This window comes from Aptenodytes forsteri, unplaced genomic scaffold, assembly GCF_000699145.1.
Source record: "Aptenodytes forsteri isolate BGI_AS27 unplaced genomic scaffold, ASM69914v1 Scaffold568, whole genome shotgun sequence".
Lineage (NCBI taxonomy): Eukaryota > Metazoa > Chordata > Aves > Sphenisciformes > Spheniscidae > Aptenodytes > Aptenodytes forsteri.
Genome location: NW_008796039.1, coordinates 406,085 through 433,789, shown reverse-complemented (window position 1 = coordinate 433,789; position 27,705 = coordinate 406,085). Strand labels below are relative to the sequence as shown.

Here is a 27,705-nt window from a genome sequence, read left to right as displayed (position 1 = left end):
CATCCTGATAACTCAAAACTAAATTTAAATATACAGCATAAATGCAATTGCATTTTTTTTTGTCCTACAATATCATAAAAACTATTTTTTAACAGATTACATGCTCGATTATGTATTCCTTTACAGCAGCTTCATGGCAGGGAAACTCCAGCTGAACAAAGCTAATGTAACAGAGCAGAAAATCAAGCTCGCTGTCTAGTTTGGTCTAATCTCTAATTCGTATTCCTAAAAAGTTAGAGAGATGCAGAAGTGGACCCAAAGATTAGGGGATATAAAATCTCCAGACTTTTGGTCCAAGGCAGTCAGAATGCTCCTGTTTCACTGAGTATCAATATTACAAGGTCTAAACAGTCTGTCATGATTTAGCAAAGCCAAGAACCTTGCACCTATTAGCAGTTAACCCATGAGACTGTCCATGCATTTAAGCACAAGTATACTATTAAGCACATAAATAGACAGTTTACTTGGCTGAAGCGGTGCCACAGTTTTAACATCTTGAAGGGCTGAAATCTCAAGACAACAACGTTTACTAATTCTTATAAATATCCTCCAAAATATGACTTTTCATAAAAGCGTGACTGTTTTCAACTATGTTGACAACAGTACCATGTCCCCTGAAGCTATTTCAGAGTCCTGACTGTGCGTAGAGCTGATTCCAGTGTCAGAGTCTGTATCATTTATGTCCAGATTGGTCACTCTATGAACAAAGTCAGGAACAGCAATGCTGTTACTGGAGATGCCACTGCCGTTAGATGGCTCTTCATTTGATGGAAGCCTAGTTTCAGTGTTGTCTTTAACATGTAGTAAATTAAATTCTTCTGTAAGAAGTTCATATTCTTTTTCCTTCTTTTGAAGCAGTGAGTCCCTGTATGTAAGTTCTTTCTGAACACAGCTCAAGTATGAGTTGATTCTCAGACCATCTTTCATACTTTTTTCCAGCTCGTACTTTACACTTTCCAAATTTGAGTTTTCCAGTTCAGCATTAGCAGCTCCTTCTGTGCGAACATCATCTCCATTTTTTTCTGCGCATATACCGTGTACCTCTCTTTCAATTTCAGCACACAACTTCTCTATTAATTGTTTGTGATGTTTCAGTCTCTCTTCAACGTGTAAAATTCCCTCACTTTTGCTCAAATAGTCATGCACCTCTTTTTGATCATCTGGCCTACTCCCTTGCTGTTCAGCCTCACTTGGATTGATCGTTAAATAGGAGTCCTGCACATAATTTTCTCCATCATTGGCTACACGATCTAGATGGAATTTTGCTTCACATTTTTCAATTTCCATATCTAGTTCCTTCATTCTAAGGACTTGTTGATGAATGGTATGATCTTGAGAAATGATCAGATGAATCAGTGTCTCCATATTATCTCTCTCTTGCTGAACACTGTCCTGTTTAAGCTTGGCCAGTTTCCTGAAAGTCTTCCTGACAATTTTCTTTTGCTTGTCTATTGGCAACATCTTCATGTAATTTGCTGGACTGAGCTCCCACTGCTTTTCCACATTTTGTACTACCTTAGCTTCAGCTGTCTTCCACAATGGAAATGAGAGGAAAGCATCTGACTTTACCAACACAAAGTGCAAATTAGACTGCTCTTCCCCCCAGGCCTTCCAAAGTCTCAGAATCTTTGTCAAGGGAGGCAGTACTCGCTCAGAGCCTCTCCATTTTTCTACAATGCAGTAATCACTAGGTTTCCCAAAAAGGACCTTTTTCTCTCCAAATGTTGCCTGGTGTTCCTCAAGCAGTGCTTGAATCACTTCTGCGCAAGTTGTGCGCTTTGTCAGGCCACATACAATCTTCTCTTCCTGGCAAACCCAAACCACAATCTCTCTTTCATTTGAAGCCATGTCCTTGTTGGGAGACCTGGAAAACAAGAAGAGATCAAATATAAATTACATATCAATGGCACAGACTGAATAATAGCTATAAATCTGACATGACTACCACATTGAAAAATTCCCGTACTATTGTACAGGACAATATACTTGTTTAAATTACATGAAGAAATACCTTTGGATTAAGTAACAGAAAAACACACCCATTTCAGCTGCTGCTTTAATACTACTAGTCCAGCTGAATGTGAATCTCACACAAAATGTCTTTTATCAAATTTAGTTTTTGTACACATAGTAAGTGTGTATAACAATAAGTGATAAAGCTTGGCAATCTGCATTACATTTCCAGACTGTCCTAGGATAACATAACTTTCAGATCTGCGTATCTGTTCTCATCACACAGACACTGTGCAAACATTTGTAAGTTCTTAATATCACCAAGGCTTCTGAAGGGAAGAATCATGCCTCCAAATATGCACTGAACATAGATGGACTGAGAAAAGATGATTGAACACCACCTAAGTTAAAAGAACTTGATTATAGGATAAATCTACAGCTTTTTTTGCCACACCTGCACCCACACAAGCATAAACACCATTGTTTTCCATTGTTATTTTTCACTAACAATTCTCAAGAAATTTGTTGCTTTTCCTGAAGTACCAAATAGCCTGAATTCCAGTGACTTGTGAGAGAATACCAACTGCGAGAGAATACATATATAGGTCTGTATTTTATAACCTTTGTAATGACACAGAAATGCCAGAAAATGTAAAAGGTTTTAATTTTTTTTTTAATTTATTTATGAATTCCAATTAATGTGGTATTAACCTGACATTAGCAGCTGGTACCTCCTTACACATTGAGATACCTAACTTCAGGTGTCTAAGATCCCATTATGGCTGCTGTAGCTGTCTAATCAATACAATCAGTGGAGCCTAGAGAGCAATTCAGCTGACCAAACGTAGAAGTTCACTTTACAGTTAACTCTTAAGTTTGTCCCCATCTGAGTAGCCCTGGACTGCCATGAGCCTACATTGGCAGAGTGGCCTTGTGGAACCTGTCCAGGATATTCCTGTCCTCTAGCCTCCACATGCGTAATTTGCTGCTTGCCCAGACCTGGTGATTTGGCCTCTTGTCTAAAATGATAAAACAATAAATTCCCTGAGGAAAAATGCATTTCTTTGGATTTTCTGGTATCACTTCCAGTTCATTCGAATGAATGAGATTTAACCCACTCTGACAGAGAAAGCTTGAAAATGAAAATGACAATTTGGACAATATTCTAAGGGCTCAATACCACATTTGTTTCTAACTGGGACTACTTATTCGCAGTACTTTTCTATTCTTTTGAGATGTAGTAGGAATGGAGTTTTACTTGATGTAATTAGGGTTATACCCTGTGATTATTAAAGCAATCCAACTTGTTTCTTTTTCTTAATTACTACATAACACGAGAGACAAACTGCAATCCAATAAATTGAACTATGATTGACTCAGCTCTAGGTGCCACTCTGACCAGGAGGCAATAATCCTCAAAAGATGGGAGACTGCAAATGAATACTAATAAAACCTGCAAGAATGAATTTATTAGTATCATCACACAGGAGACCTCTGTCCAACTACATTGCTCCAGGTCTTGGAGCATTCCTCTGTAAAATTTGTGTTTTGGTAGATTACTCTGAGTAATGACATAATTTTCCCACTTCAATAGCTCCCTCTTGCAGGCCAGCATTTTACAGTAATTATTTTTTAAAACTGGTGTTCAGAAGATTAATAATGTTTTCATAGACTACTTCTCAAAATAGGAAAGCTTATGTCACTGACAGAAAATGGCAAAATGGCACAAAGAAACAGAAATATCCAAGTTTAAATGGGGGGGAGGGAATGAAAGACAGTATCATATTAAATGGCATTACTGTTAAGTACGTCACATGCTAAAAAGTCAGTATCTGTAAGGTTTTTTCAGGTTTACAGAATACAGGATGCTATAGAAATATTTTGTCTGTTAACATACTGATAGTTAAATGAAACTTACATAAATAGACAATTGCAACATAAGTCAGCTGTGACTGTCAAATAACTCAGTATTTGTTTTACACTACAGATATAAATAGAAAAAAACAGATAAACTACAGAGTTGCATTATATGTTAAGCATAAAATTAAGCAAAATGAATTATCAAAAATACAGTATCTCAAACAATGTTCACTACTGATACATAAATAGTTGACGTAGGAATAAAAGAATATTACTAGTCATTGAATTTCAACTAATAAAAATACTGACAGAAAAATAAAAATTAAATAAGCATAAAAACATAAGAAATACTAGCTTGGGACTTTGAGGCAGCAAATTCAGACCGTATCTTTCCGGTTGTTTTTTGTAATCAATAAATATATTTCAGGGAATACGTTATCTCAGTCTTTCAGCATTCTTCTGAGAGTCTTATGCAATTTCTTTGCACACTGAAACTCTTTCTACTTTTTTCTCATTCTTGTTTTTGGTTGATTGCCATACTGTCTCCTAGTCACTATTTTTAGCGTGTAACAGATTATGTGAGTTAAACAGAAACTTACTGTCTCTTTTCCTCCTGGCCCCTTTAAAGCTTTCCTATGAAGACAGTTTCACTCTGTGATATTAGTAAATCTTCAGATAAATTTGAAAACCCCACAGTATTAGTGTACTGATAAATACTTTTGCTATATGCATTTTTTTTACATGGACTTCCCACTGACTTCAGCAGGAGTTAAGCAAGCTTCTGATGGAAATACATTGTTTATTGTAAAGCAATCTCTACAGGATGTCTGCAAACAATATGGATATAAAATAACACTTTAAAATTACTGTTTTCAATCATTTTCTAGCTGTTCATCACCCCCTGTTATTTTTTCAGTTACAACACACCTGTCTACCCAGATTTTACATTGAGCTTTGTGGGGAAGGATTTTTCTTTATCTTGTCTACAGCATATTTAACATATCAAAGTCTGAAACTAGTAGTAGCACTGCAGGAATGGGTAACGTATGCACATGCAGGTACACAAAGAATTCAAGTAGCTTATACATGAAAATACATACACATATATATATGTATGTATAGCATATGTAACATACACCTTGTAATTATATTGTCACCTTGTACAGCAAAGGAGAGAAGAAAAAAAAGAAATTCTGAACATTGCTGTAATTCTTGGATCAAAACAGAACTGCAAAGTGCAAATTCTTTCATTATTTTTTTCCATGTTTGTCACAACATATATTATCTTCATTTTTATTCAGTAGCCTCACTGAATTTTTGATCTTTCTTTTTAATCAAAAAGAATTAACAAGTCATGCATAATCTTACAGTGCCATGGAATTCTAATATAATCTAAAAAATCAAAAGTGTTCTTTATTATCTTCCACTATAAAATGGTAAACTGATGTGGCCTACCATGGACCTTTTAAGTAAAATTTATTGTATAATTCTTTAATCATAGTTAATTCAGGTAGTGCCAAACAAAAATGAAGCTTCAGTGTGTCAATCACAGCATAACAATTATTAGAGACTTGTTTTCAGGATGCAAGAAGATGCTAATACTAGGAACTATCTTTCATTAAGCTGTGCTTTCCTCATAGAAAGTGGAGTGCAGATTCTGCATATACGAAGTGGAATTCATCTCACTTAGGCATCTGGAAGTTAAGATTTCAGTATAAATTCACCATCAATGTTCCTCCTTGTCATGGGAGGAGAGTGGACCTCCAAGGAGAAAGTCACCACAGCCTAAACTATCTATCATCATTGGGATGAATCCTTAAATGAAGCTATTTCTCTCTTTCATTAACTACAAGAGACCTATGTGGCCACCTTCAACTAAATAGCTCATTTTCAGGTATCTAAATACAGGTAAAAGTAATCCAATCAGATTCTGTTTTATTCTCTGAGAGAAATGTAACAAGAATGGTTCAGACAGTAGTAGATTTAATAAAGATAACTAAACATGGGACCTACATATTATGACTTCATAGCTTAGTTTAGAAGCTGACTATTCCATTTGCTGTTCAATTCATTACTATCATTTATAAGGAAATCCATGAAGTCATTGCACTACTAAGGAAGATGTAATCCAATTTGTAACTCCTCATCTTGAATAAATGTTGGTCATTGACAGTGATTTTTTTTTCCTGAGATGTAATACTAAAAATAACAATATTCAGCAACAAGATCTGCGTTTACATGGTCATTTTAATGAAGAGGCAAGTTTCTTATATTTACTGATTCCTTGGCCTTGACATCTTGCAGTTTTGTAAAGAAAGCAAAAGAACTGTCATTTTTTAATAATCTATCAATAAATAAGTTTCTAATAGCTAAGGTGTTTATCCAGTTTAAATGTTTGACTTTCTTGAAAAACAATTTCAGTAGCAACTTATACAAAACTAGCTAGGCAACTTCTTCATTTTTTCAAAAGTTTATTGCTGTTGCTGTAAACAGGCTTTAAAGCTTTCAGTTCTGGCTTGAATTCTGTTTCTTTCAATTGATCACTGAAATGTTCTATTTATCCATCTATGATTTTAAAGCCTTGATGATAATGAGAACATGCAGATTATCTTTTTCTGCAAAGTCACTTGTTGCTCAGGAACATATGAGAATTTAAGCTTAAAAATGCTCAAAAGTGCATTTCCAATCTCTTTTGTTTGTTTTGACTGCTAGTTTTATGCCTTCTACTCTTTGCTTCTCTTCATGATGACCCAAAAAACCACTCTAATCATGTTATAGACCTCACACAAAGGCTTGTTTGTGTCAGCACAAGCTGATTGTTGTGTGTCAGATACACACTTCATTAATTTATTATTCAGGCCTAGGGGAAGAAAGGTATTCCAGCAATGTATAGACAAAACAAAAACATGTACTTATGTTGCACAAAGTCAAAATATGAGATAGCTTAAATGCTGGAAGCGGCACTTCTGATATTCATTAACTTTAAGGGATGTCCGGTGCAAAAACATACATATCAAACACATAATTCTTTGCCTTCCTGAAAATTTTAACACTCTTCCTAAATATGCAACATATAGCTTTACAACCGATCACGTCAATCAAATAAAGGGATCTCCCTACTTTTTAGAATTTCATTTACATGTCTACAAGATGCTCATTTTTCCTTATTATTTTCAGCAAACATTCTGTGGGGACTAGATCATTTACATATCGTATTGTTAGCAGATTAATACACTGTTTCTAAAATACCATTGACATTAAAAGAATATTTTGTCTCTGTTGAGAAAAAGAACACAGATAAAACTCTTCTCTCCCTTCACTGTAACAAATTCTTTGTAGTCTTTCACAGAAAAATAAAAAGGAACTCCATTCTCAACATTCCCATATTTCTTGATGTACTGTCCCCAAGGAACTAATCAAACTGAGTAACTCAAAAAATACCTAGTTAATGGCTAGAAATTTCACAGCCAAGACATTTTTGTGAACCCCTTGCTAGCACTATTGTTTAACTCTTTACTAATTTTAAGTTAGCATGACCAATTGAACCAATTTTAAGTTAACATGACCATGAAAGTTTTTGTGTTAGGAAAGGGATTAAAAACTTGAGATTATGTTCATGATCAAAAATTTTATTGTCTCCTCCCAGTCACTGAAATAATTTATACAGAATAAAAAAATCTGCAAGTGAAAATAAATGGCACACAAAGCAATACATTAACCCTTCGCTTGAAAATGTATACAACTTAATAATTTATAAATTTGACATCAAAGAGTTTATGCTGGAAAGCCATTTTTGTGAAATAGCTTAGTCATTTTTTCACCAATTTATTGGGGAAATGTTTTATAACCTTAAATTTCAGAGGTGGAAGAGCTTTTACTTATGTATGAATTAAATTACTGTTAATCAGATGTCATAAAGCTGTATCTGTTAGAGAGTGCAAATGTTTGTGGGTTGGAATATTCTTGTAATTCTTAGTGTAATAATGTCACCTTTTTTTCTTTAATCATTGCATCTGCAAGTGGCACATAATCTGTAATTAACTATTCTTTATGTCAGAAGGATTGCTTCTAGCATTATGCTAGCAGATGATATAACTAATTTATCCAATTTTAGTGTAGAAAATGAATCAAGTTTTGTACTTTTGAGATCTTTTCTTCTCTTTATCTATTTTTTTCATTTTTGAAGCTGTGCTCGCATAAATACATTTCAGCATACGTAAGACCCAGAAAGCCACACAATACAACTATCATTTGCAATGTAAAAAAAGCAACAGAACAGTAATTTATAAACAGCCTCCTACTGACAGCATAAACCCTCTCAATAGCGCATTTGAACATACTGCCTAATCTGCAGCAAATCAGATTATAATTGCAGTTTATTATTGACTGGCTGCTGTGATGGGGTCCTCAGTTGACCAGAGCTCTCAGGTGGGTATGCTGTTGTCACGACCTCCGCAGAGTAAGACCAAAGTGCTTCTAAACTTCTAAGAAACAAACCCCTGCATTATGCCAAGATACCATCCAGAACAACTCACTTCTTCAATGGAGAAACCAAAAGTGACTAAGTGACAGAACAGGAAAAAAAAAGGCTTTAAGAGACAACCCTCCTGCTGCCTACTGCATCCTTGCAGCGAAGTGCTTGCCTAGAGCTTCGGTGTCTGTCATCTCAATGCTTTCCTGGAATCCACTAAGAAACATGAAACTTTCAGGCGGATCCAGGCAGGGTCTGTGCTCCCCGCACCTCTCAGCAGGCTCTCCCCTTCTCAAGCTGCACACTCCCAGATCCTCACCAAGACCTTCTGTGCCTCATCTGCTACCTACCACGCTGCAGAGTGGGGAACAGTCTCCCAGCCAACCATGTTCAGATGCTGAGCCACTTGCTCTCTTTTGAAAACAGGGCGACACAATGGCATAAAACATCCTGGGAAAACAAAAGACATCTGCCACAAAAGCATTTAATAATCTGGTGTTTTCAAGGGGATGCTGCTGGGGCACATGGATCTGCCCGCATGGATTTTGGCAAGTACGTATTTGTGCTATGGTCTTCTCTTTGTTCTGCACCCATAAATGTTTCCTTCATGTGCCAGGGCCCAGAGAACACATGCCTTGTCTAAGCACTTGCCAACAACCTTGTTATCTCTGTGTCTCAGATCCGAGCCATAACTACCTATCAAGGAAATCTGATGGCTTTTAATTCTATTTACTTGCTGGAAATAAGAGGCCAATATTACAGGGATACCTACTTGATACAAACAACCTGCATTTGTAGCATAGGACACATGCTCCATGTCTTTTGAGAGCTTCCGATACCAGTGATATTTACATGTCAGGGTATATAAGGGCTAATTAGTTTATCAGTCGCCACATTCCATTTAGAAATGATAATGTAATATTACTTTTATTACTTATTTTTCAAAATTTTTTTTTGTATGTTGCCATATATATATAAAAATAAAAGCATATATGAGACAGTGGAAGATCATTCTGAAAGAAAAGATCAAAACATATTTTGGCTCTGTGGGATTTTTATCTGTGAAATTTGCAAAAAAGTAAAGCTATTGGTGCTAGGTGTTGCAGCCCTTGCTTGGAAGAAACTCTAACTTAATTTGATCCAAACGGATTTTTAAAAATGAGTTTAAACATTAAAGCTATAAAGAATACACAGCCCATATGAAAGCTGAGGTCAGAAGTATTTCAACCTTTCAGGCACAAATGGATCATATTAAAAAGTTCACACTAAGTTTATTCAGACTATCCACGTTTAATCCACCTTTCTTCTCAACTTTCTGTCACCTTCTGTAAAGTTATTCAGAAAGCAATAAAGGACAAATCTTACACTCAGTATGCCTCCTGTCTAAGTGGATTACATGCTTCTGAGTTTCCTAAGGGCAGCAATGAGGAAGTATCTACTCTCACCACCCAATGAAGCTGGAATTACTCCAAAGCCTTCGGGATTCAAGACAGCCTATTAACTAACTGCATTCCCATTCCCCTTCACCTATCCCTAAAAAACAATATTAATGGCACAGTTAATGTCCATATCATGTAGGAGACAGAAATTCCATACATGATGTGTCAGAAACTTGGTCCTTCTTCCCTTCTGCATCACACGAAAGTCAGGGCAATGTCTAGCTAAAAAGTATCATGGCAAGGCAGGGCCGGTACTTTAACTGTAATAATAATAATAAACCCCCCTTCAATATAGATAATCAGAGTAGTCCCAATACTGCAGGGAGACTTGTAAAGAACACCACAGAACTTGTGAAAATAAAATAATTCTTTCAAAAGAAATAACTTAAATTGCTCTCTACCATCTGTTTCTGTATCCATTTAATGTTGCTCTATGATAAAGCTTCTTCCTTTACAGAAATGTACATAGACATTTATTAAAAATAAAAGAAAATTAGGCATTAGATATTCATGTGACATTTTTCAAACAAACATACACATACACACAGTAGGTTGGATGTTCTAATTGAAATATTTCAGGTATTTGAAACAAGAAAACAATTTAAGCAATTTTAACGAGCTAGGTACAACACATTTCTCCTAGTAGAAGTTTATGTTCATTTTGTAATTCCTTTTTAAATGCATAAATTTATGAAACATTTTAATTAGCAACAGCTGTTGAAAATTATGTCCTATATCAATTATCACTTGTGCACTTAAAACTATAACTAGTTCCTTAATCCTTTCTGCAGAGGAATGCCATCATTTCAGTTAGCTACTGTACAAAAATGCGCACATTATAATTCATCAATGATCTATGGTGAAATTTCTGTTCATCCAAACATTTTACACTGTATTAGCGCTTTATGACACATTTCAGTTAAATAATTTTGAATTGGAATGGGATAGTACTATTCTGTCATAGAATAAATAACATGAAAGCTATGAAGGTTTTTTTAAAAAAAAGTTCTGTAAGATAATTATTTTATTGCAAATAAGTCATTCACACCAGAGTTCCTGCTGACTTGAAATGTCAGACTTCAGTAAAAATCCCATGGGAAATTGTGTGCTTCATTCTAACAACTGTACTTCTTGGACAGAGGTGCCTGAACAAGGACCAATATTTAAGAAAAATAAAAAGGAAAAAAAAAAAACACTGGCTAATTAAAATGGGAAATTGTGTGCTTCATTCTAACAACTGTACTTCTTGGACAGAGGTGCCTGAACAAGGACCAATATTTAAGAAAAATAAAAAGGAAAAAAAAAAAACACTGGCTACTTAAAATAGATATAAAAGAATAAAAGCAACCAACAAGAAGAACCAACAAGGACTGACAGTAATAACTCTATCATCTGATAAGTAGATGGATAGCAGAGTTTATACTATGCAGAAAATAAGCCAAGAAATTGCACTAACTCAGAATGTTGCACTAATAGAAAAAAATAAATAAAAGACATTGTAAGAGGAATTATACACCTTGCTCACTAGATAAGAGTGATAGTTATGGTGGATTATCCTGAACACTCTCCTGCCCCTCCGTTTAATAATGACATAACCCTCTGTCATTGCTCCAGTGGTTGATACTGTTTTGCAAAATCTCATTTGCAAAGTTCAAGTGCAGATTTTCAGCAGAGGTGACCACAAGGCTACTAAGACCTCCCCTTCACTTATTAGCTCTACCCTATACCGTGTTTATGCTCCCAATCACTTAACCTACAGGCAAGTGCAAAGGCTGCAGTCTCCATTCAGATGAAGACTGCATCTGCCCCTGCCCTTTTCTCCTGTCTTACCTCTGAAATTATTCCTCTCCCCCTAAGGGTACACATTCTCTATAAATTACATCTATGCTTTAAATCTGCCTTCCTGACAGACAAATCATCATTTCTCCATTGTATATTCAAAGTCATAAGGTTGGTAAGTGGATATTCGTCAAAAAAATGTTTGGAATTGCAGTGAGTAACATCAGCAAGTGTGCTGTGTGCACAAAATGCTGTGACAGGTAACATGTTCATCGTATCAGGTCTGTATCTGTGGTAGCCTGACACAGTGAAGGTTTGAGAACAGAGGAGAGCTAGCTGTCCACCAAAATATTTTCCAAGATGAGCAACAATAACGTTAACAATTTGCTTTACTGGGAAAACATGCTTTGATGTGTATATTGCAACAGCTACTGAGGAAGCAGCTGTGATACAGGAGTGGAAGATCCAGGAAAAACTCCAGAGCCAAAACAAACACTGACATATTCAGTGGTAATAGTTCTTTAGACCATGATGGGGGGAATAGAAAGATAGGCATTTTCAAATTCCTCAGTGTTAGTAAACAACATGCAAAGTTTAGGAATATCAATATAGCAAATGCTACATCTTGATTTTGGGCAGTGGATAGCTCTCACTAGTTGACAAATGAAGATGCCACTGGTATTTTTTATCTACCATAAGAATTTTGCTACATTGCAAAAATATAATTCTCTAGTTCCTGTGTCTATTTAAGCGCCTATGCATATTTAAGCACTGGTTAAACTATACAAGTTTTATGGGGGTCCCATTAATAATGTACAGAATGTATCTAAAATTCCATCACTTTCAACAATACAGAGGAAGCAGAATCATTTATAGCTCATTTAGAACATCGGCTTCTAAATGACAAAGTCAGAGCTGCTATTACAGCTAACAGAAATTTGGTTTATCTAACTTCTCCCATTAGAATTTTCATAACTGCCTTTTAGAAGCACCCTGGTTGTTTATGAGCTTTTGAGATCAAAGAAGCAAGGGGAATTCCAAGGGTTGAAAGCACGATTTTTGTTGTTGTTGTTCCATGAAATTCAGTTCAACTTTCTTTGAAAGGCAAACGTATACTATTTCCCTCCCCTGGGTTTGTTGACATCTTGCCCAGTGAAGAAACAAACACAAAGCATTCTGAGGTTGGGTCTGGACTGCCAAAACATGAACAAAGCACACTATATGGAGACCAGTGATAATAAGGTAAGTTGAATAAAAGAACAAGATAAAGACAAGGAAATAATAAGATTTCGTGCCACCTTTCCAATACTCCCTGGGCTAAAGGAGGCTGGGATGGTTACCTTCTTATGAACCCTTATACACAGTGCACGGCTCAAACAGTTCAGTGTACCTCTTCTCTACTCCTGGTGGCACCGTGTGAGGCAGATGCTAGCCTCATTCACAATGAAAGGAAAGAAAGTCGAGATGGACTTGGTTTCTTTTCACCAATTCCCCAAGTTGAACTCAGGCTCAGCAAAGCATCTCTTCTTTTCCTTATAGTCTTTTCCTGATGGCTATCTACTGTAACTACTTCTGTAGCTGCTCTAGCAGCAGCCTGTGGTGAATTTCACAGTTTGGACACTGTACTTCGTGATTCTGAAAAGGAACATTGTAGGAATCAGTATTTTTATCTTGTTTTTTAAACACCCCAACACTCCCCAGACCCACCCCCAAAACATACAAAATTATTTACAAGATAACTACCTTAGGAAAGTGATTATCCTAAATACTACTTTTACTGCTAAATCTAGTCTTATAGGTTAGCAACTGTATGACTTAAGATTTCATTAAGTAGTTTAGGCAATCTGATGTCTACCTGACATTCCCATTTCCTTGCTTGTGCCAGCTCTGCTAGTTTAACCAAAGGGTTTCCAGCTTGTTAAACTGGCAGCAAGCTAACCCGGGAAAAAAGGAAGGGAAGAGGAAAAAAGGAAGAGGAAAAAAGAAGAAAAAGAAAAAAAGGAAAAAAGAAAAAAGGAAATTTTTTTTTTATTTATTAGTGCTCCCTGAGTTGGGTTCTGTGGCATCAGGTGAGAATAGTACCAGTGCAAAGGAAATGGCAGAAAGTGGTCAGGAGCCTGGAAAGGGGGCTTAGGACTGCCCTTTGTGCAACAGCAAGCCTTTAGATCTGTTCAGCCATCTCATCAGAATCACCCTTTCTTAACTTTTTGACATCTAATGATCTTTCAAAATAGCTTTTTTTGTATATCATAAAACCTAGTTTCAGTATCTCTTTACAGTTTTCCAGGAGTGAGAAAGGCAGGATGGGGTTTAATTTTCTTCTGTATTTACTGCAATATATTTTGCAGAGAGAGAACCACCCCACTTTGAAATTATACTGTATGATCTTCCCCTTTTCATTTGCTCTCATTAAATTATATTGAAAATGTCACTTCAAAAGGGGTTCTATCAAGACCTCATTTACAATCTTTTTTTTTTTTTTTTAAATTTCTCCCTCAAACTTTCTGAAAGATAATTCAGTGACAAATGTGTTCCATTACTTACAATATTTGAAGAGCTGAAAGGAAAAAAGATGAGATGATGAAGTGGACTCTTGCATAAATCTTCACCCTAAAGAGCTAAATTGAGTACTAGATACATAATTATGCTAACAAGAAGAGTGGACATAAATTTCAAAAAAGAAACCTGAAGCATTTTAGTGCCCATTGACAATCTGAGAGATTTCTGCAGTTTATGCTTTCAAGTAATTTTCTAAAATTGCTTATCAATGAATACTTTAATATGTAGTTAGTCAGGCACAGGCTGATAGGGTCTCTGAAGTATCACCACATCCTCTCTGAAGAACCTACTGAACAAATGAAATAAATTTATAACCTTACCAACTATGTTCTGCCCTAGCAATGGATATGCTAAAGAGGGCACAGGAGCTGGCAAAACTAGTTCCAGCTGAGCAACAGAGATAGGGAAGGCAAGAAGGGAGGACTTGCTGTCTGGAATCAAGGTTAATGCCGGATCATAAAAATCAAGAGTAATGGGAAATTCACTGGAGTGAATGTAAAGAAGAAAGAGTAAGCAAGAGAGAGATACAAAGAATAGCGTCCAGCAGCACACACACACACACACACCCCTTTTAGCTGTGAGAAGATGAAGGAAGCTGACTGCAGAGGAAAGACATTCCATGATTCAGTAAAAAGCCATGTGAATCCAAAAATATTTGAATGATCATGACTTAAGCCCAAAAACTGTTCTAGAAAAGAGATAATGAGTACAGATAATGAGTTTCCAGCTGGGGCCACCTGAAGAGGCTCATAGCCATGTCAGTTGTCCATTACAACCCTCCCACTGGAGCCGAGTTGCTTGTCTGACTGTTCTCCAAACCACGTGTCATGATGAATTAGACCATAAAGATAAAGGCCTTGTTAAACCATGTAAGATAACCCACCTGAATGTGATTGAACAGTTTAGGAAGAAATCATTCAAAAATTTGACGCAGCTGTAAAGATGGTAACCCCTGGCAAAGGATTTGTGAACAGTGAGAGCAGGTGTGGGCCAAAAACCTGCAGTGAGCACAGCTGAAGCCAAACTAGGCCAGGAGTCTGTGGCCAAAGACCAAGGCAGGCCCAAGAAATAATGGGGCTAGTTTGTGAAATGCATCTATGGCAGGATAGTGATTATCCCAAGAAGGCTGTGACACCAGAAAGACACTGCAAGCTACTTGTTGTCTTTAGTTCACAGAAAGTCAGACTGAGTCAACATTCAAATTAATCCACTGTTTCTTTATTTCACACATCCAAATGTCTTTGCAGGTGGGGATCCTTTCAACATATGAGCAATTCAGATGACTTCATAGCTCAGGGAGGATAAAAAGGCAGTTTACTTCTAACAAGGCACGTCATAAGCTGAATGGATACCGCAGTGACAGCTGAATGAAGGCGTTCTTCCTTCTGCCATGCGAACAACTCTGTGATGTTTGGAGAAATATACATATTTAGCATTCTTCCATGACATGTTCACATTCTGTTTGTCACTTCTGACTTTTAAAGAACCCTTGTATGTACCCAGTTTTGTAATATGTAGATGCATATGTATGCAATCTACAAAGTGGCTATTTCTGCACATATTGTTTATATATATGATGATTTGGGGTTTGTAATATATTTTATTGTATGTTAGATGTAGATGATACAGGTTAGATCTATAATAAGATATGTGACAGTATATCTTGTGTGCTACACGTATGCATTACATGATCATACACAACACAAACTGTCATATATGCATTTATATACTAAATATATGCCTGCCATGCACAAACGCTTAAGCAGAAAGAAATATGCTTAAGTTGGAGTCAAGCACTCAAAAATTTTAAGCATTGGTGTTAAAGTTTTCCATGCTACTTAGTTCAACGAAAATGAATTTGATTCAGCGTATCCATAGCAAGGTGCATTCCCCCCCTTACATCGGACCCCTGCCTCACTTGAATGCATACAAGACACAATACTCAGTTTTGCCAAAGCCACAGAAGGTACTGAGGCGTTGCAGACACTGAGTGCTACAAGCTTCAGGTGTCTTCCCCATTGTTGAAGTTCATAATCCCCTCTTGGACACCTAAACTTCCACAAAAAGTGCCACAAAAGAGTTCAAGTCCTAACAATGGGATTTGCTGAAACCAGCAAGTTCAGCAGGAACTGACCTAAAGTAGTCAGAAACATGAACAAAAAGGCAGGACTTAGGTAATGTTAGACTACATTCAGATGTTCACTGCATAAAAAATACAATATTAATTAGAACAGAAACCAAAAGCCTGATCCCTTTCTCCCACTGAAGCCTTCAACACGAATCCCTGTCTTTCTCTGTGTTACTACAACTCACATGAGCCAGCACAATATGGAACAGCTTCAACAGGAAATACTGGGAGAATTTCAGTTTAGAATAGCTTGACAGGACTTTCCTGACAAACACATGTTGAGAATGCCAGGGCGGGCATCTCACAGGGGTGTTCTGGCCACTGGGGTGCCTGGCTGCACTTTGTGTGTTGTTGCATATGTTCAGAACAGGGCTATTAGATGGGACCTGATGGTTGAAAAAGCTGAAAGACTGCTTTTTCTTAATTTTGGTAAGGTATGAGGGAGGCACATAACTGCGGGGTTTTCAGGACCGGTGTAAGACATGATGGGAGTACAGGTGGCTGGGGAGTGCTGCCAGTCAAAATGTTACTACCTCAGGATTTAATCATAATTTTGTCAACATCAGAAGTTCTTAAAGCTTGTCTTAGGTGACTACAATGACATTTAGGTACCAAAGTCTCCTTCATAAATCTAGCCCTTATTACTTACATTTGTTCAGTATGTGTTCATTTTATATCTTCTCTCCTATGTACAGTACTACCCTTTATAGAAGACACATTTTTTAATTTAATCTTTTGCTATATGCCTTTTATCACCAGCTATTCAATTGCTTCACAAGTTGACACATTACTGGATTTATCTCCACGTACTCTTGTAGGAAGAGAACTCCCTTTTACAAACCAAAGCTCAAAAAGATCTAGGCCAAAGGTATCCACTCATTTAAGTTCCCACTCCGGCTAACTGAATTGATATCTGTAGAGATGTCCAAAGCAGGACATCCATAAACTTCCTTTGCTCTGCCCTTGTGCAAAACAGATTACAGGACACTGAATTAGCAAATGAGGAACATGCAGTGAGTAACCACTTTTGTAAACTGCGGTTTATGTGACTTGCCCAACATCACATAGGAATTTTGTGGCAGGGGCAGGGAAGACATCCATGCTATTATGATGGTTCTCCCTTAATCATACATTATCCACCTGTAATTCACCTCTCCATTCACTATTCCCTTTTTAATTTCTAAAATGAATGGTACAAAAGATGGTTAATTAGGTGCTCTACAAAGTCTGAGCATGCTCCATGAAGACCTTCCCTTTGAAAGTGATTGGGGTGGAGCTCATGTCATCTACTTTAAGCTATTTAAAATGCAGATGTGCAGTCACAGATAATTTTCTGACCTCCTCTGTAATCAGTGGCATAAGATAGGCACCTCCAGAAGGGTGACTAATCCCATACTGAAAGCCTGTCTAAGGCTGAATGAATTGCCCTCTGGAAGTGTTTAGATGTATCCATTAACTACAGAGTACGTAGATGACTAGATACCTAAATTTTCAATGGTCTGAGTAAGATGAAGTTCGACTTTTGTGTTTTACCATGTACCTGAATCTTATGAACAGTATGAGTGTCAGTAAAAGTAAGTACTGTGACCATTCACAACTGCAGTTCCAAAAGTAACTCAGATCTTTGTCCGACACCTGTAGTGGCCTTCATGGGTAAACAAACATGATTAGTTATCTACCTAGACCTTAAAGTACCAGAAGTCTGGGAAAGTGCAGTAAAGTCAATACCAATCCTAAATTTTTGTTAGAAAACTGGATTTGTACAGAGCTTTTTGGTAAAACAGGATACTAACAACAAAGTGGCCCCGAGAGATACAGGCAATAATCAAGTTAAACAAGTACACTTAGTGCCTTAGCAATCAGTACAGAGGAAGCCTGTCAACAGGTAATGTCCAAGTGAAACAACAATTCAGACCATCAATTTACCAATTATGAAGCCAACAGAAACAAGAGCAGCTGAAAATCGGCGTATGATCCCACATTTATAAATATCATTAAGCCATTCTTTGATTAGTGAGCAGAATCTGGTAACTTCCTATGACAAATGAGGCATACTTTATGTCATCAAAACAGTGCCCCAACTGTTGCTCTGAAAAATTCTGTAGTTTAGAAGTGCTTTCACAGTAGAAACTACCCTCTGTAGAAATAATCCTTTTGAATTTGGAGGAAGTTGGGGAAAGCAAAGTAAGGTGTTCCACATGGATGAAGGAATCTATTAACACAGAGCAAATTGCAGGTTCAAGACCCCAGGGCAGACTCGCTTAAAAATTAGTAGTCTTCACTCAACTACATTATTCCACTGAGGTCATGCATCCTTACAAGTTAAAGTAAGGTAAACATATTTATACCTGACCAAAACAAAACTTGGTCTAATAGATTGTTACATTTCTATAAACCTGATTTTGTCCCTGAACACGAGAATGTTATGCTTTTGCATATTTATTTTAATCTTTGTTAGTTTTCTATTATTAAAAGGAGAACAAAATAAATATCATGTGCTTTTCAAGAGAACTGATTATATTTTCCATTATGATGGGAAATTTGTAACTCAGAATTCTTTACATTAATGAATGGAGAATAAAGAAAGCAAATTAATCAGATTGACAGTTTTGACCCTCAAAATAGACAAATTATATTTACGTATTTCATTCACAGCAAATACCTACCCTCTGTATAAATATATTTTCCTCCTATCATTACTCTGCAGCTGACTAATGAATGTGAAAAAAAACCCACCAACCCAAAACAAAAAACCAACCCAAACTCAGGAAAACAGAGGTTTACATCACCTCCAAGATTGCAACGTAAGAAATAAGTTGGTAGCCTGGCTTCTTCTAATGCTAATGCTCAAAAAATGTATGTCTAGCAACCATCTAAACTACAAATGAAATGGTTCAAATTGACAGAGGCAAACATGTACTCAGGCAGACAGGAGTGAGAGAGATATAGGAAAAAGTCGGTGAAAGGGACACACATCTTTAAATAAAGTGCATTTGAGAGGTGTGCCAAACTTGCACTGGAAAAATTTCTTTCAAGTTTGGTGTCTTTTATTCCTCTCCACGTGATACCGGAACTTAGGTTTCATAGCATTAAAAATATAATTACCCGACAACTTTATTATCATTACCAGTGAAAACCTTCCTTTCTGATTTTTGGTTTCAAAAGTTAGCTTTCTTTCCTTATGTTCACCTCACAAAACCACCTCAAAATCTGTTAAGATACACATGGAATTTTTTTATTTATTTCCCTTTCTGTGACATTACAACTCTCCTCACAAGCTATTTTTAAAATTCTGAAAAATTTTAGACCGTCGAAAATTCCTCAGTGAATCATGTGAAATCAAACCTAAACGATGTGCAGTGTATTCTCATTTCTCTGTGTGGCAGCCAGCTCTAGTGGACTGTACAAGAATTAGAAACAAGGAACTCCCAGATTTTATTCATACCTCTCCCACTAACTGGCTTTCACACTCTGCACTTCTACAGATTTTACACTGTCTAGTCATGCCCTACTTATTTTCCTGAGGCATGTAAATATTATCACCCAAATTACAGCTAAGGAAAACTAAGTATGCTTATCAGTTGTCTGAGGTCACAAACAAGTTGGTATCATTATCACTATTACAACACGTGCACCTTAAATGCATTTCTGAATAGGTCGAGACAGGAAAAGGCGACTAGTAGGTGCCCATTTGAGGCAAGCTCCAGAAAGGTGCTCAAAATTTTTCTTTTGGACAAGGCTCCCCAAAAAATGCAACTTCCAAAATCACTAATAAGCTCTTGGCTTTCGTATTTATGTGTAACACATATGCATGAGAAATGATTTATGAAATATTCTCATTTTTATTGCAAGAATTTTGCAGGTCCATGGAAAATTTACAACCCTGGAAGGTAAAATGACATCACCAGAATTTGCATGAAAACTATACTGCACTCAGCAGTTCTAAGTAATTTTTTCTAATGGGAGACATAGGCATGGAATAGTTGATTAAGAAACAGACCAGACACAAACTGATCTGACAGAAATTTTCAGAGAACTCCACATGACATTTGTCTGTGATATAGTATCTTACCTACCTAAAAATTACACTGAACTGTATTTGTTTAGTACCTACATTCTGTAAAGGATGGTTCTGGCCTTTGTTACACAAATAAATTTAGTCATCTATTTTCCCCTCTAATTCCATTTGGTTGGTCACTCTTTCTTTCTATTCATCCTGAAACCATTTGACTCTTATCTGTTGTGTCTTGTGTGATACTTGGGGAATTGCTAGCACAGTAACACTGCAGAAGACGACAGAAAGTCACCATCTTGAGAGTATCATAACACATCAGAGAAACAATAGAAGTGACAATAACAGCTCAGTTACCTATGCACACGACCGGGTACCAACATGTCCAACATTCAGTTCTAGGCTTCACTTAGTGTGTGGTCTTAAACAAAATCTGTATCTCGAATCATCCTTTCTGTCACCATTAATAAGGATTTATCTACATACTAAATATAGAAGATAGACGAACTAATTAAGGCTTGTACAGCACATGTGATGTTAATGCTTGCAAATAATAATGTTTAAGATCATAATTTTAAGTTGTTACTATTCATCATATAAAACAAACAAACAAAAAAAAGATTTTCTGAGCATAAGTGTATACCTTTGCAGGTCAATCAAGAGGTACTACTCTGATTATCACTGACTTTTATTTATTAGAATTTTTAAAAAATCCCCATCTCTGAAAACTTACATCTCTCTACTGAAATCATTACCCATTTAGCAACATGTCTGGATCTTTTCTCTGTATATAAAATGCTAATTTTTCATCAGTAAAATAGGAAATCAACACTGACCAGCAAGATTTTTCTTCTATATTACTAAAAATGTGTTTCTTTGTCTGAAATGTATCTTCTCAGCCTGACTCTACATTATACTAGTGTTTCAGATTAGCTTCAACTTAGCTTAAGTAATGCTCTTTCCTTAGATGGTGTAGTATTACACACATCTATTACTCATTTTATTTACTCCTTTGGAATGAAATTGCTGTCTGCCCTCCTGGAATAGTAGATAATTAACTCTTTAGAAATAAGGTTAGTGTTTTGCTAGACGAAAAGCTCTTCCTGAAAGTGAAGTGAACAAATATGTACAAAGATTATTAGAAAATGTATGCAACCATTTTGACCCCTGAGACAAAGCTGACAAGCCAGACCAGAAAATAAATTATAATGTATGGACTCTGGCTCAAAAAGGAACTTCTTCTTTGATAGTTCACTAATATATCTCACGCTCAAGAAAAGTAAAAGTAAGGAGAAGAATGTGTTCCACCATTACCAAACAAGCACCATCTTTTCAATCTAAAAATTTAACACATATAGCACCACTGATTCTAAATAAGCTTTAATCCACCCCCTCCAACATACATACCAAATGCCTGATAGTCTTGAATCAAAAAGCACCTTTATAGTTTCATATAGACTTTTCTCTGGGTATGCTCATCCAAGAGGAGAAGTATTAGACATCTCACATGATCCCATGAGACTTGTGGGTCATACACAGTTCATTCAGATAAGCAGCTGATCTCCAAGTGCTTTTCCAGTCCAAACCTAAATGCTGAGTATTTTCAGTTTTGCTTGACCTAGGCTTAAAATGTACAGCAGCGTACTCAACCGTAGAGCAGTAGAGATGTTCAGAGTAATACTCAAATCGCTGTGCTAACTAGGTACGATGAGAAACTACTGGAGGGAGGGAGGGAGGGAACATGGTAATGGTAGGTCAGTATCAGATAGATGAAGTCTCTAATCTAATTCATTAACCTGTGCTTGTAATATAAAACCTTAGAGAATAATTTAATGTTTCTCTCACTGGGGAGGGGCCTCTGACTGTCAGGACAGGAAGAACTCCCTCTATATCCATATGAATGAATGGATATATATGGTCTTTCTTTCTACCTATGAACCGGAGATGAGCTGATTAAAGAGAGGCAGACATAAAGAGTAGGCAAAGTAGGTCTTTGCCTCCTATACAGAAACACTATGCTAACTGCTGTGGCACTGAGACATTGACAGTAAAAGATGGAAAAAAAACAGGAAGGAAAAGCAAAAGCAATAAATACATTTAAAAGATAACAGATTTGTAACACAACTGTTTCATCATCAAACAGTACTGTGGGTTCAGATGTGTTGTATGTCAACAGAACATACAAATGGTTGTGGTAAACTTAGGACCAGTACGAATTACACTGGCAAAAAATACTTCTCAAGCTATTTGTGTCTAACAGGACAACCCTACAGCATCAAGGACAACTATGTGAAGAAGACGGATTCTCTGTACCCTCTCCCTTTCAGACTGCTACTTCCCTGGCTACAACTTGCATGGAACAGTAGAGCTTCAACAAGTTTGGGTAACATTTATGTGAAACACTCAAGGAAGTGGCCTCAATGAAAGAGAAATAGCAATGGAGTCAGCTTTCTTGGTGTGAGATCACCGGGCAGATAAGACAATGCTAGATCCAGGTATGCTTGAGATGGCGGGTAACATCTGAAGTATTTAAATGAACCTAAAGACCCATTCTCAGAAGTGACCAAATCTAGCACCCAAGAGCAGAGAAGTCCTAATCTTACAGAAAATCAATGGGGCATACATTCCTGTTCTACTTAGAAACCAGGAAATCGTATACAATGTGAAAGCCTGGTACATAAACACTGCAAGTATATATGCTTTGTATTTGTTTCCTATATTTGGATAGGAAGCTGTTTTGTTTCTGTGCAGTGCAATGTGTTAGATCAATACTAGACCTTATTTGCAAAGAACTCAGTGCCCTTTCTCTTACTCCATCTTGGGCTGAGCATTGCCTCACATCACCACACTTCCAAAATGTGATGTCATCTGAGCATTCCTCACGCTCCCAGAGAATGGCATCTTTAAGAGATTTGCATAAAAATAATTCCCTTTGAGTTTATTCATGTTCCAGAGGCTTAGTCCTGCAGGAAACTGTCCCTTTTCCTTTACTGCCGTAGAGGGTACAGCCTGTCCCTGCGGAGCACATTTGGATTTGTAGGTGGGTGGGGCATGGCCTTGCTACCTTTTGGATGTATTGTTCTCCAGGGGACACATCGACAAGCACATGCACGCTCTGGGGACTATGATAATTTCTGCATGTCACAGGAGGTCAAAGAATAGTAGAAAAACTCCTCATAACTCTTGAAAAGGATCTCAAGATATCACTCATTCTCTTTCTGGCCAAGAAAAATATGTTGGGCCACATTCCTAGCAGCTGCTCCTCTAAAATCAAATCAGGGCTTACAGTGATCTAATGGTTACCTAGGCCTTGTGCTGTCTCTCTGCATGAGCGACATTTCAGCAGCCGAAGAGAGTAATACCGGCTGAAGATCTTTCAAATACTAGAAGCAGTTCAGCACAGGTTTTTGTCTTCCTGAGGGTTAATCTCAATTTCTTCCTCTAAAGGCTCATGGCATCACAGCCAACATCCCCTGCCTCTTGCTCAAATACCTCATACATGCAGATAAAATTAGAGTAACCTCTTTGTTTAAACTCTGAGGTCTCAGGGGTAGAGACTAACATTTTATGATCTGGATGTGAAGAGTCTACTATGAAACAGGGCCCTGATCTGGAACCTCTGGGCAATGCTGCCAGACAAGCACTAATTACAGAGGTGTCATCTTCTTATCTGAGCAAATGACTGTAACGCCTTCATTTTCCTTCTGGCTCTTCTTCCAACTACCTTTGTTGCCTTGACTTAGCTTTATGTCCTCCTCCTGTAAACATAGATTTTATTCCTCATTTGCTTATCTTATAACTCTCAGGAGTTATATTTGCATGTAGTTAATGGTCATTAAATACTTTCAGTGAAAAAGCAAAGTGGGAAGAGAGGGAAGGAGAGTGCTTGCTCCTCCTGTACTCCACCTTTACTCAGTAATTTTCCTGTTACAAAAACTGAGTTTCTCAAAGAGAAGCACTAGACCTAATAAACAAAGCAGCAGATTAAATATATACATATATGTATGTCCCTTTTTGGTCCCTCTTTACAGGTAGGCAAACTAAGACAAGGTAATGAGCCACAAGTTCTGACTCCGCAACTACTGCTCTGAACACAGTCAAGGATTTTAAGCTCACTTGACTTCCTTTTCAAGGTTTCAAATGTGTTGACAAAGATACAATTATAATGAAAAAAAGAATTATTACATAGCTCTTCAATCATACTACAAGACCCTTTTACTACCCTTTGCATAAGCAAAGTTTAATTCTCAGAATTCAGTATCAAAAGCTAACGTTAAATACACAGAAATGTAAATATTTGAATAGATAATAACCCATCTTAAGAATTATGTCATTTGCTTTGTTCTTGACACCACCCCCCCCATTTCTGTAGTCACAAGACTTTCAGCCCCTTCTTATTGCCACACCACCTGTCTACCATTAAAGGCATTAATTTCTTCTTTTGGGGGGATGGGAGGGGTGAAATGAGAAGAAAGTGCTAGATGTTCACAGTAATGGTTCCTTTGGTATTTTAATTTTTATTGACTATTTAAAGCTTTGGATTATGACTTTCTTTTCCTGAGGAATAAAATGTCACATCAGCAAACACAGAGAGATTGATGCAATTAGTATGAAGATACTTTAAACATCCAAAAGAGAAACAGTTTCACTGTTGAACGGAGTGGAACTGTGCTTTGTGATTTAACACAGTTATTCAGGTAATTGATGGCAGTAGCAAAATTTCTATTTTAGTAGTAATAAATTTACAGCTCTATGTAAAAGCAATTTAGTGTTAAATTTCATGTCCACCTTTCCAGATCTTCTGAATATAAAATGGCCATGTGAGAAGTACATCAAAGTTTTTCTGTTTCCAGACGCATTAGTAAAATATGCTGTTTATTCAGTAACCTACAGTATTAATAATTCTAAAACAGTATCCTATTTTTTAAACCTTGACTGTTACAGTCTTTCTGATTTATATTCCATATAATATGCTAAGTTCCCAACAAATACAATCCCCCCAGAATAACTTTCAGTGTATCGAATGGGAAAACCGAAAGCCAAACCTGGAAAAAAATCAGGACATTTTTACATGATTTTTTAGGGTCCAATTATACTCCCTCTGGAAAAGATTCTCCCTTACATACCCTTAAATATGAACTAAATTTCAGTGGTGAGCACCAGTCAAAGCGGGGAAGAGATTACAAGTGATTTTTTAGTTTCTCGCTGAGCCAAAATTTCAGTGATCTGTTTCTGTTCAGTCTTAGCCAGATGGGTTTGGCCACTGTAAATTCCATAGGGTGCAAGCAAATTTACTCCACTCCAAGCACATTTACTCTTAAAAAGTCTAGTACCATCCTAGCACTTAAAATGATCATATAACTCTTTTTCTTCTTTTTACAGTCGGTGTGCATAGCATGTGGAAGCATGCACAACATGGGGGGCAAAGTCCCCATAAAGAAACTTCGCAGGAGCCAACCCTGGGACCACAGCTGTCACCCTGAACATTTTTCTAGGCAAAAAAAAAAAACATTGGCCGTCAAGTCCCCCTCAGACTAAGGGCTAACCAAAAAAAGCATCCCCCCGCCCACGCTGGAAGATCGATGCTCTCCCACCTCCCAGGCTTATAGTCAGCGGACGAGTTAAGGGACGGGGCTGATCCTACGGGGTTGCAGGCTGCGGCTCTCCCTCCCAGGGAAACGGGGGAAAGGCGGACGGCGCGGGGCCCGCAGCCCGGCCCGCCGCAGCCCTCCCCCGAGGAACTCGGGGAGTTTCTTCCCAGTGCGGGTGAGGGGCTCCAGGTCCCCCCGGCCGCCGGCGTTTGCTGCCGCAGGCAGGACCCCGCACGCCGGGGCCGCCAGCCCTTCCTCCCAGCGCCGGCCGAGTCTCACCTTGTTAACACGGGGGACTTCCAATGTTCGCCTTGGTTTAGACGGGGGAGGTTCAAAGTCAGGAAGAGCTATGTTCCCCTCACTGAAAATATTGCCCAGGAGTCAAAAGAGCCAGAGCGAAGAGGGGAGAGACAGGTCCAGAAGGAAGGAGGGGGAGAAGCGCCCCTTCCCTCCGCACACGCCGACCCGCTCCCTCCGGCCCGACTCCCACTCGCAGGTGAGCCCCGAAGTTACAGCTCCCGGGAGCGGCATGGGTCCGGAGCAACACATCCTTCCTCCAGAACCAAAAACAGAGTATAAAAGAAATCCATCCCATACCGCCCTCCCTTTTCCTCCACGTACCCACGCACTTTACCTGTTTTTATGCCGGGTTTTTAATAAATTCCTTCCAAAGGGAGCCATGATCCAAGCGGCAGAAGCATAACATCAGCGATCCCCAAATAATTCGAGGGTGTTCCCTCCTCCCCTATTTTTTCCCTGAGCGCCTTCCAGCTTGTTAATAGTCACTGAGCGTAGCGATGAGCTGGAAGTTGTGCAATTTACTGCTAACTTTGAACTCCGGCTTGTTGCTGCTGCTGCACCTTTGGAGTCCTGCCCAGCTGCAAACTTGAAGGAGGCGTTTAGGAGCAGGAAAAAGAAAGCGGGGGGGGGGGAGGAGGGGGGAGGGAAACACGCACTTGCTCTTGTGATGTGAAGTTATGCACAGAACTTGCTAAACTTTCAGCCTCGTCACCCTCAGGGCACCAGCCAGCAAATGGGAAAGATGGGGTTTTGCTCCGGTGGGGAACTGTGTAAAAACACACAACAAAAGGACTGAAAACTTTCCCCGGGAGGCTCCAGCCACTTCAGGTCAAGTCGTTCAGCTAAACACCAGCGTTAATGAAGGGCAAGCAACAGTTGCCACGCCAGTTCTCAGTACATAATAACCTGCCTTTTCAGTACCTCTTTACAAGGTGTTGGACAAGTAATAGGAAGATGAAGGGAAAAAGCCAGACCGCTGTGGCCCCTCTGCCTTCCCTGGATTTCTAAGTAAACGAGCTATTTGCATGAATGCCTTCGCAGACTAAAAGCGCCTCCGAAAACCTCTTAAGCGTGGCCTAGCAGAGAACAAGCGAGGCAGCAACACGAAAGGCTCAGTTCGTACTGCGATGTCGCAGGACCTTTTTTGTTATTATTTTAAGATGGCTTCGCCAGAAGGGAAATGAATGCACACTACAGTTCCTGTTCGCTGGAACCCCCTGGGAACGAGAGATTTGGAGTAAAGCTTCAGAAGGGAAAACTTTTTAAAGCTTCAGAAGGAAAAAAAACTTTTTTTTTTTTTTCCCCTCCACCCTCCTCCAATTTGGAGCGGGGCAAGGGAAAGTGGACCCATCACACCCCAAAAGCTGATGCTGGTAGGTGAAGGCGCGGGGCCGGTGAGCAGGTGGGAAGTCCCCAGCACAGCCCGAGCCCACCCTAGCCCTCTACTTTCTGCAGTTAATTTAACAGGTACATATTAGATGTCAATCACTCCTTTTTTTCTTTTTTTTTTTCTTGTTTCTCACATATTACAGGGCAAATTCTTTATGTGGCTGCCCAAAGGTGCAGCACAGTAGGGAATTGTTTTATTAACCAGGGGGTATGATTAAATAGGA

The 27,705-nt window shown here is 38.1% G+C and overlaps 1 protein-coding gene across 2 annotated transcripts; it reads right to left on the bottom strand.

The window, feature by feature from the left end:
- Positions 1-31: 31 nt before the first annotated feature.
- RASSF9 (Ras association domain family member 9) lies at positions 32-26,662 on the bottom strand. 2 transcript variants are annotated; one of them, XM_009285471.1, is made up of 2 exons: positions 26,427-26,662; positions 32-1,864 (listed from the first exon to the last, which is right to left on the bottom strand). In XM_009285471.1, exons 1-2 carry the CDS (start codon positions 26,471-26,473, stop codon positions 589-591), a joined length of 1,323 nt encoding a protein of 440 aa, XP_009283746.1. In that variant the 5' UTR covers positions 26,474-26,662; the 3' UTR covers positions 32-588. The 2 variants fall into 2 exon arrangements, with proteins under 2 accessions (XP_009283746.1, XP_009283747.1); XM_009285472.1 differs by lacking the exon at positions 26,427-26,662 and adding an exon at positions 26,072-26,152.
- Positions 26,663-27,705: the final 1,043 nt, after the last annotated feature.

Bases quoted from the DNA above. Each gene is read 5' to 3' on its own strand.
- RASSF9 (XM_009285471.1), bottom strand. From the start codon at position 26,473: ATGGCTCCCTTTGGAAGGAATTTATTAAAAACCCGGCATAAAAACAG. The intron at 1,865-26,426 runs GTAAAGTGCGTG...CTTGTTTTCCAG, and splicing joins AAAACCCGGCATAAAAACAG to GTCTCCCAACAAGGACATGG.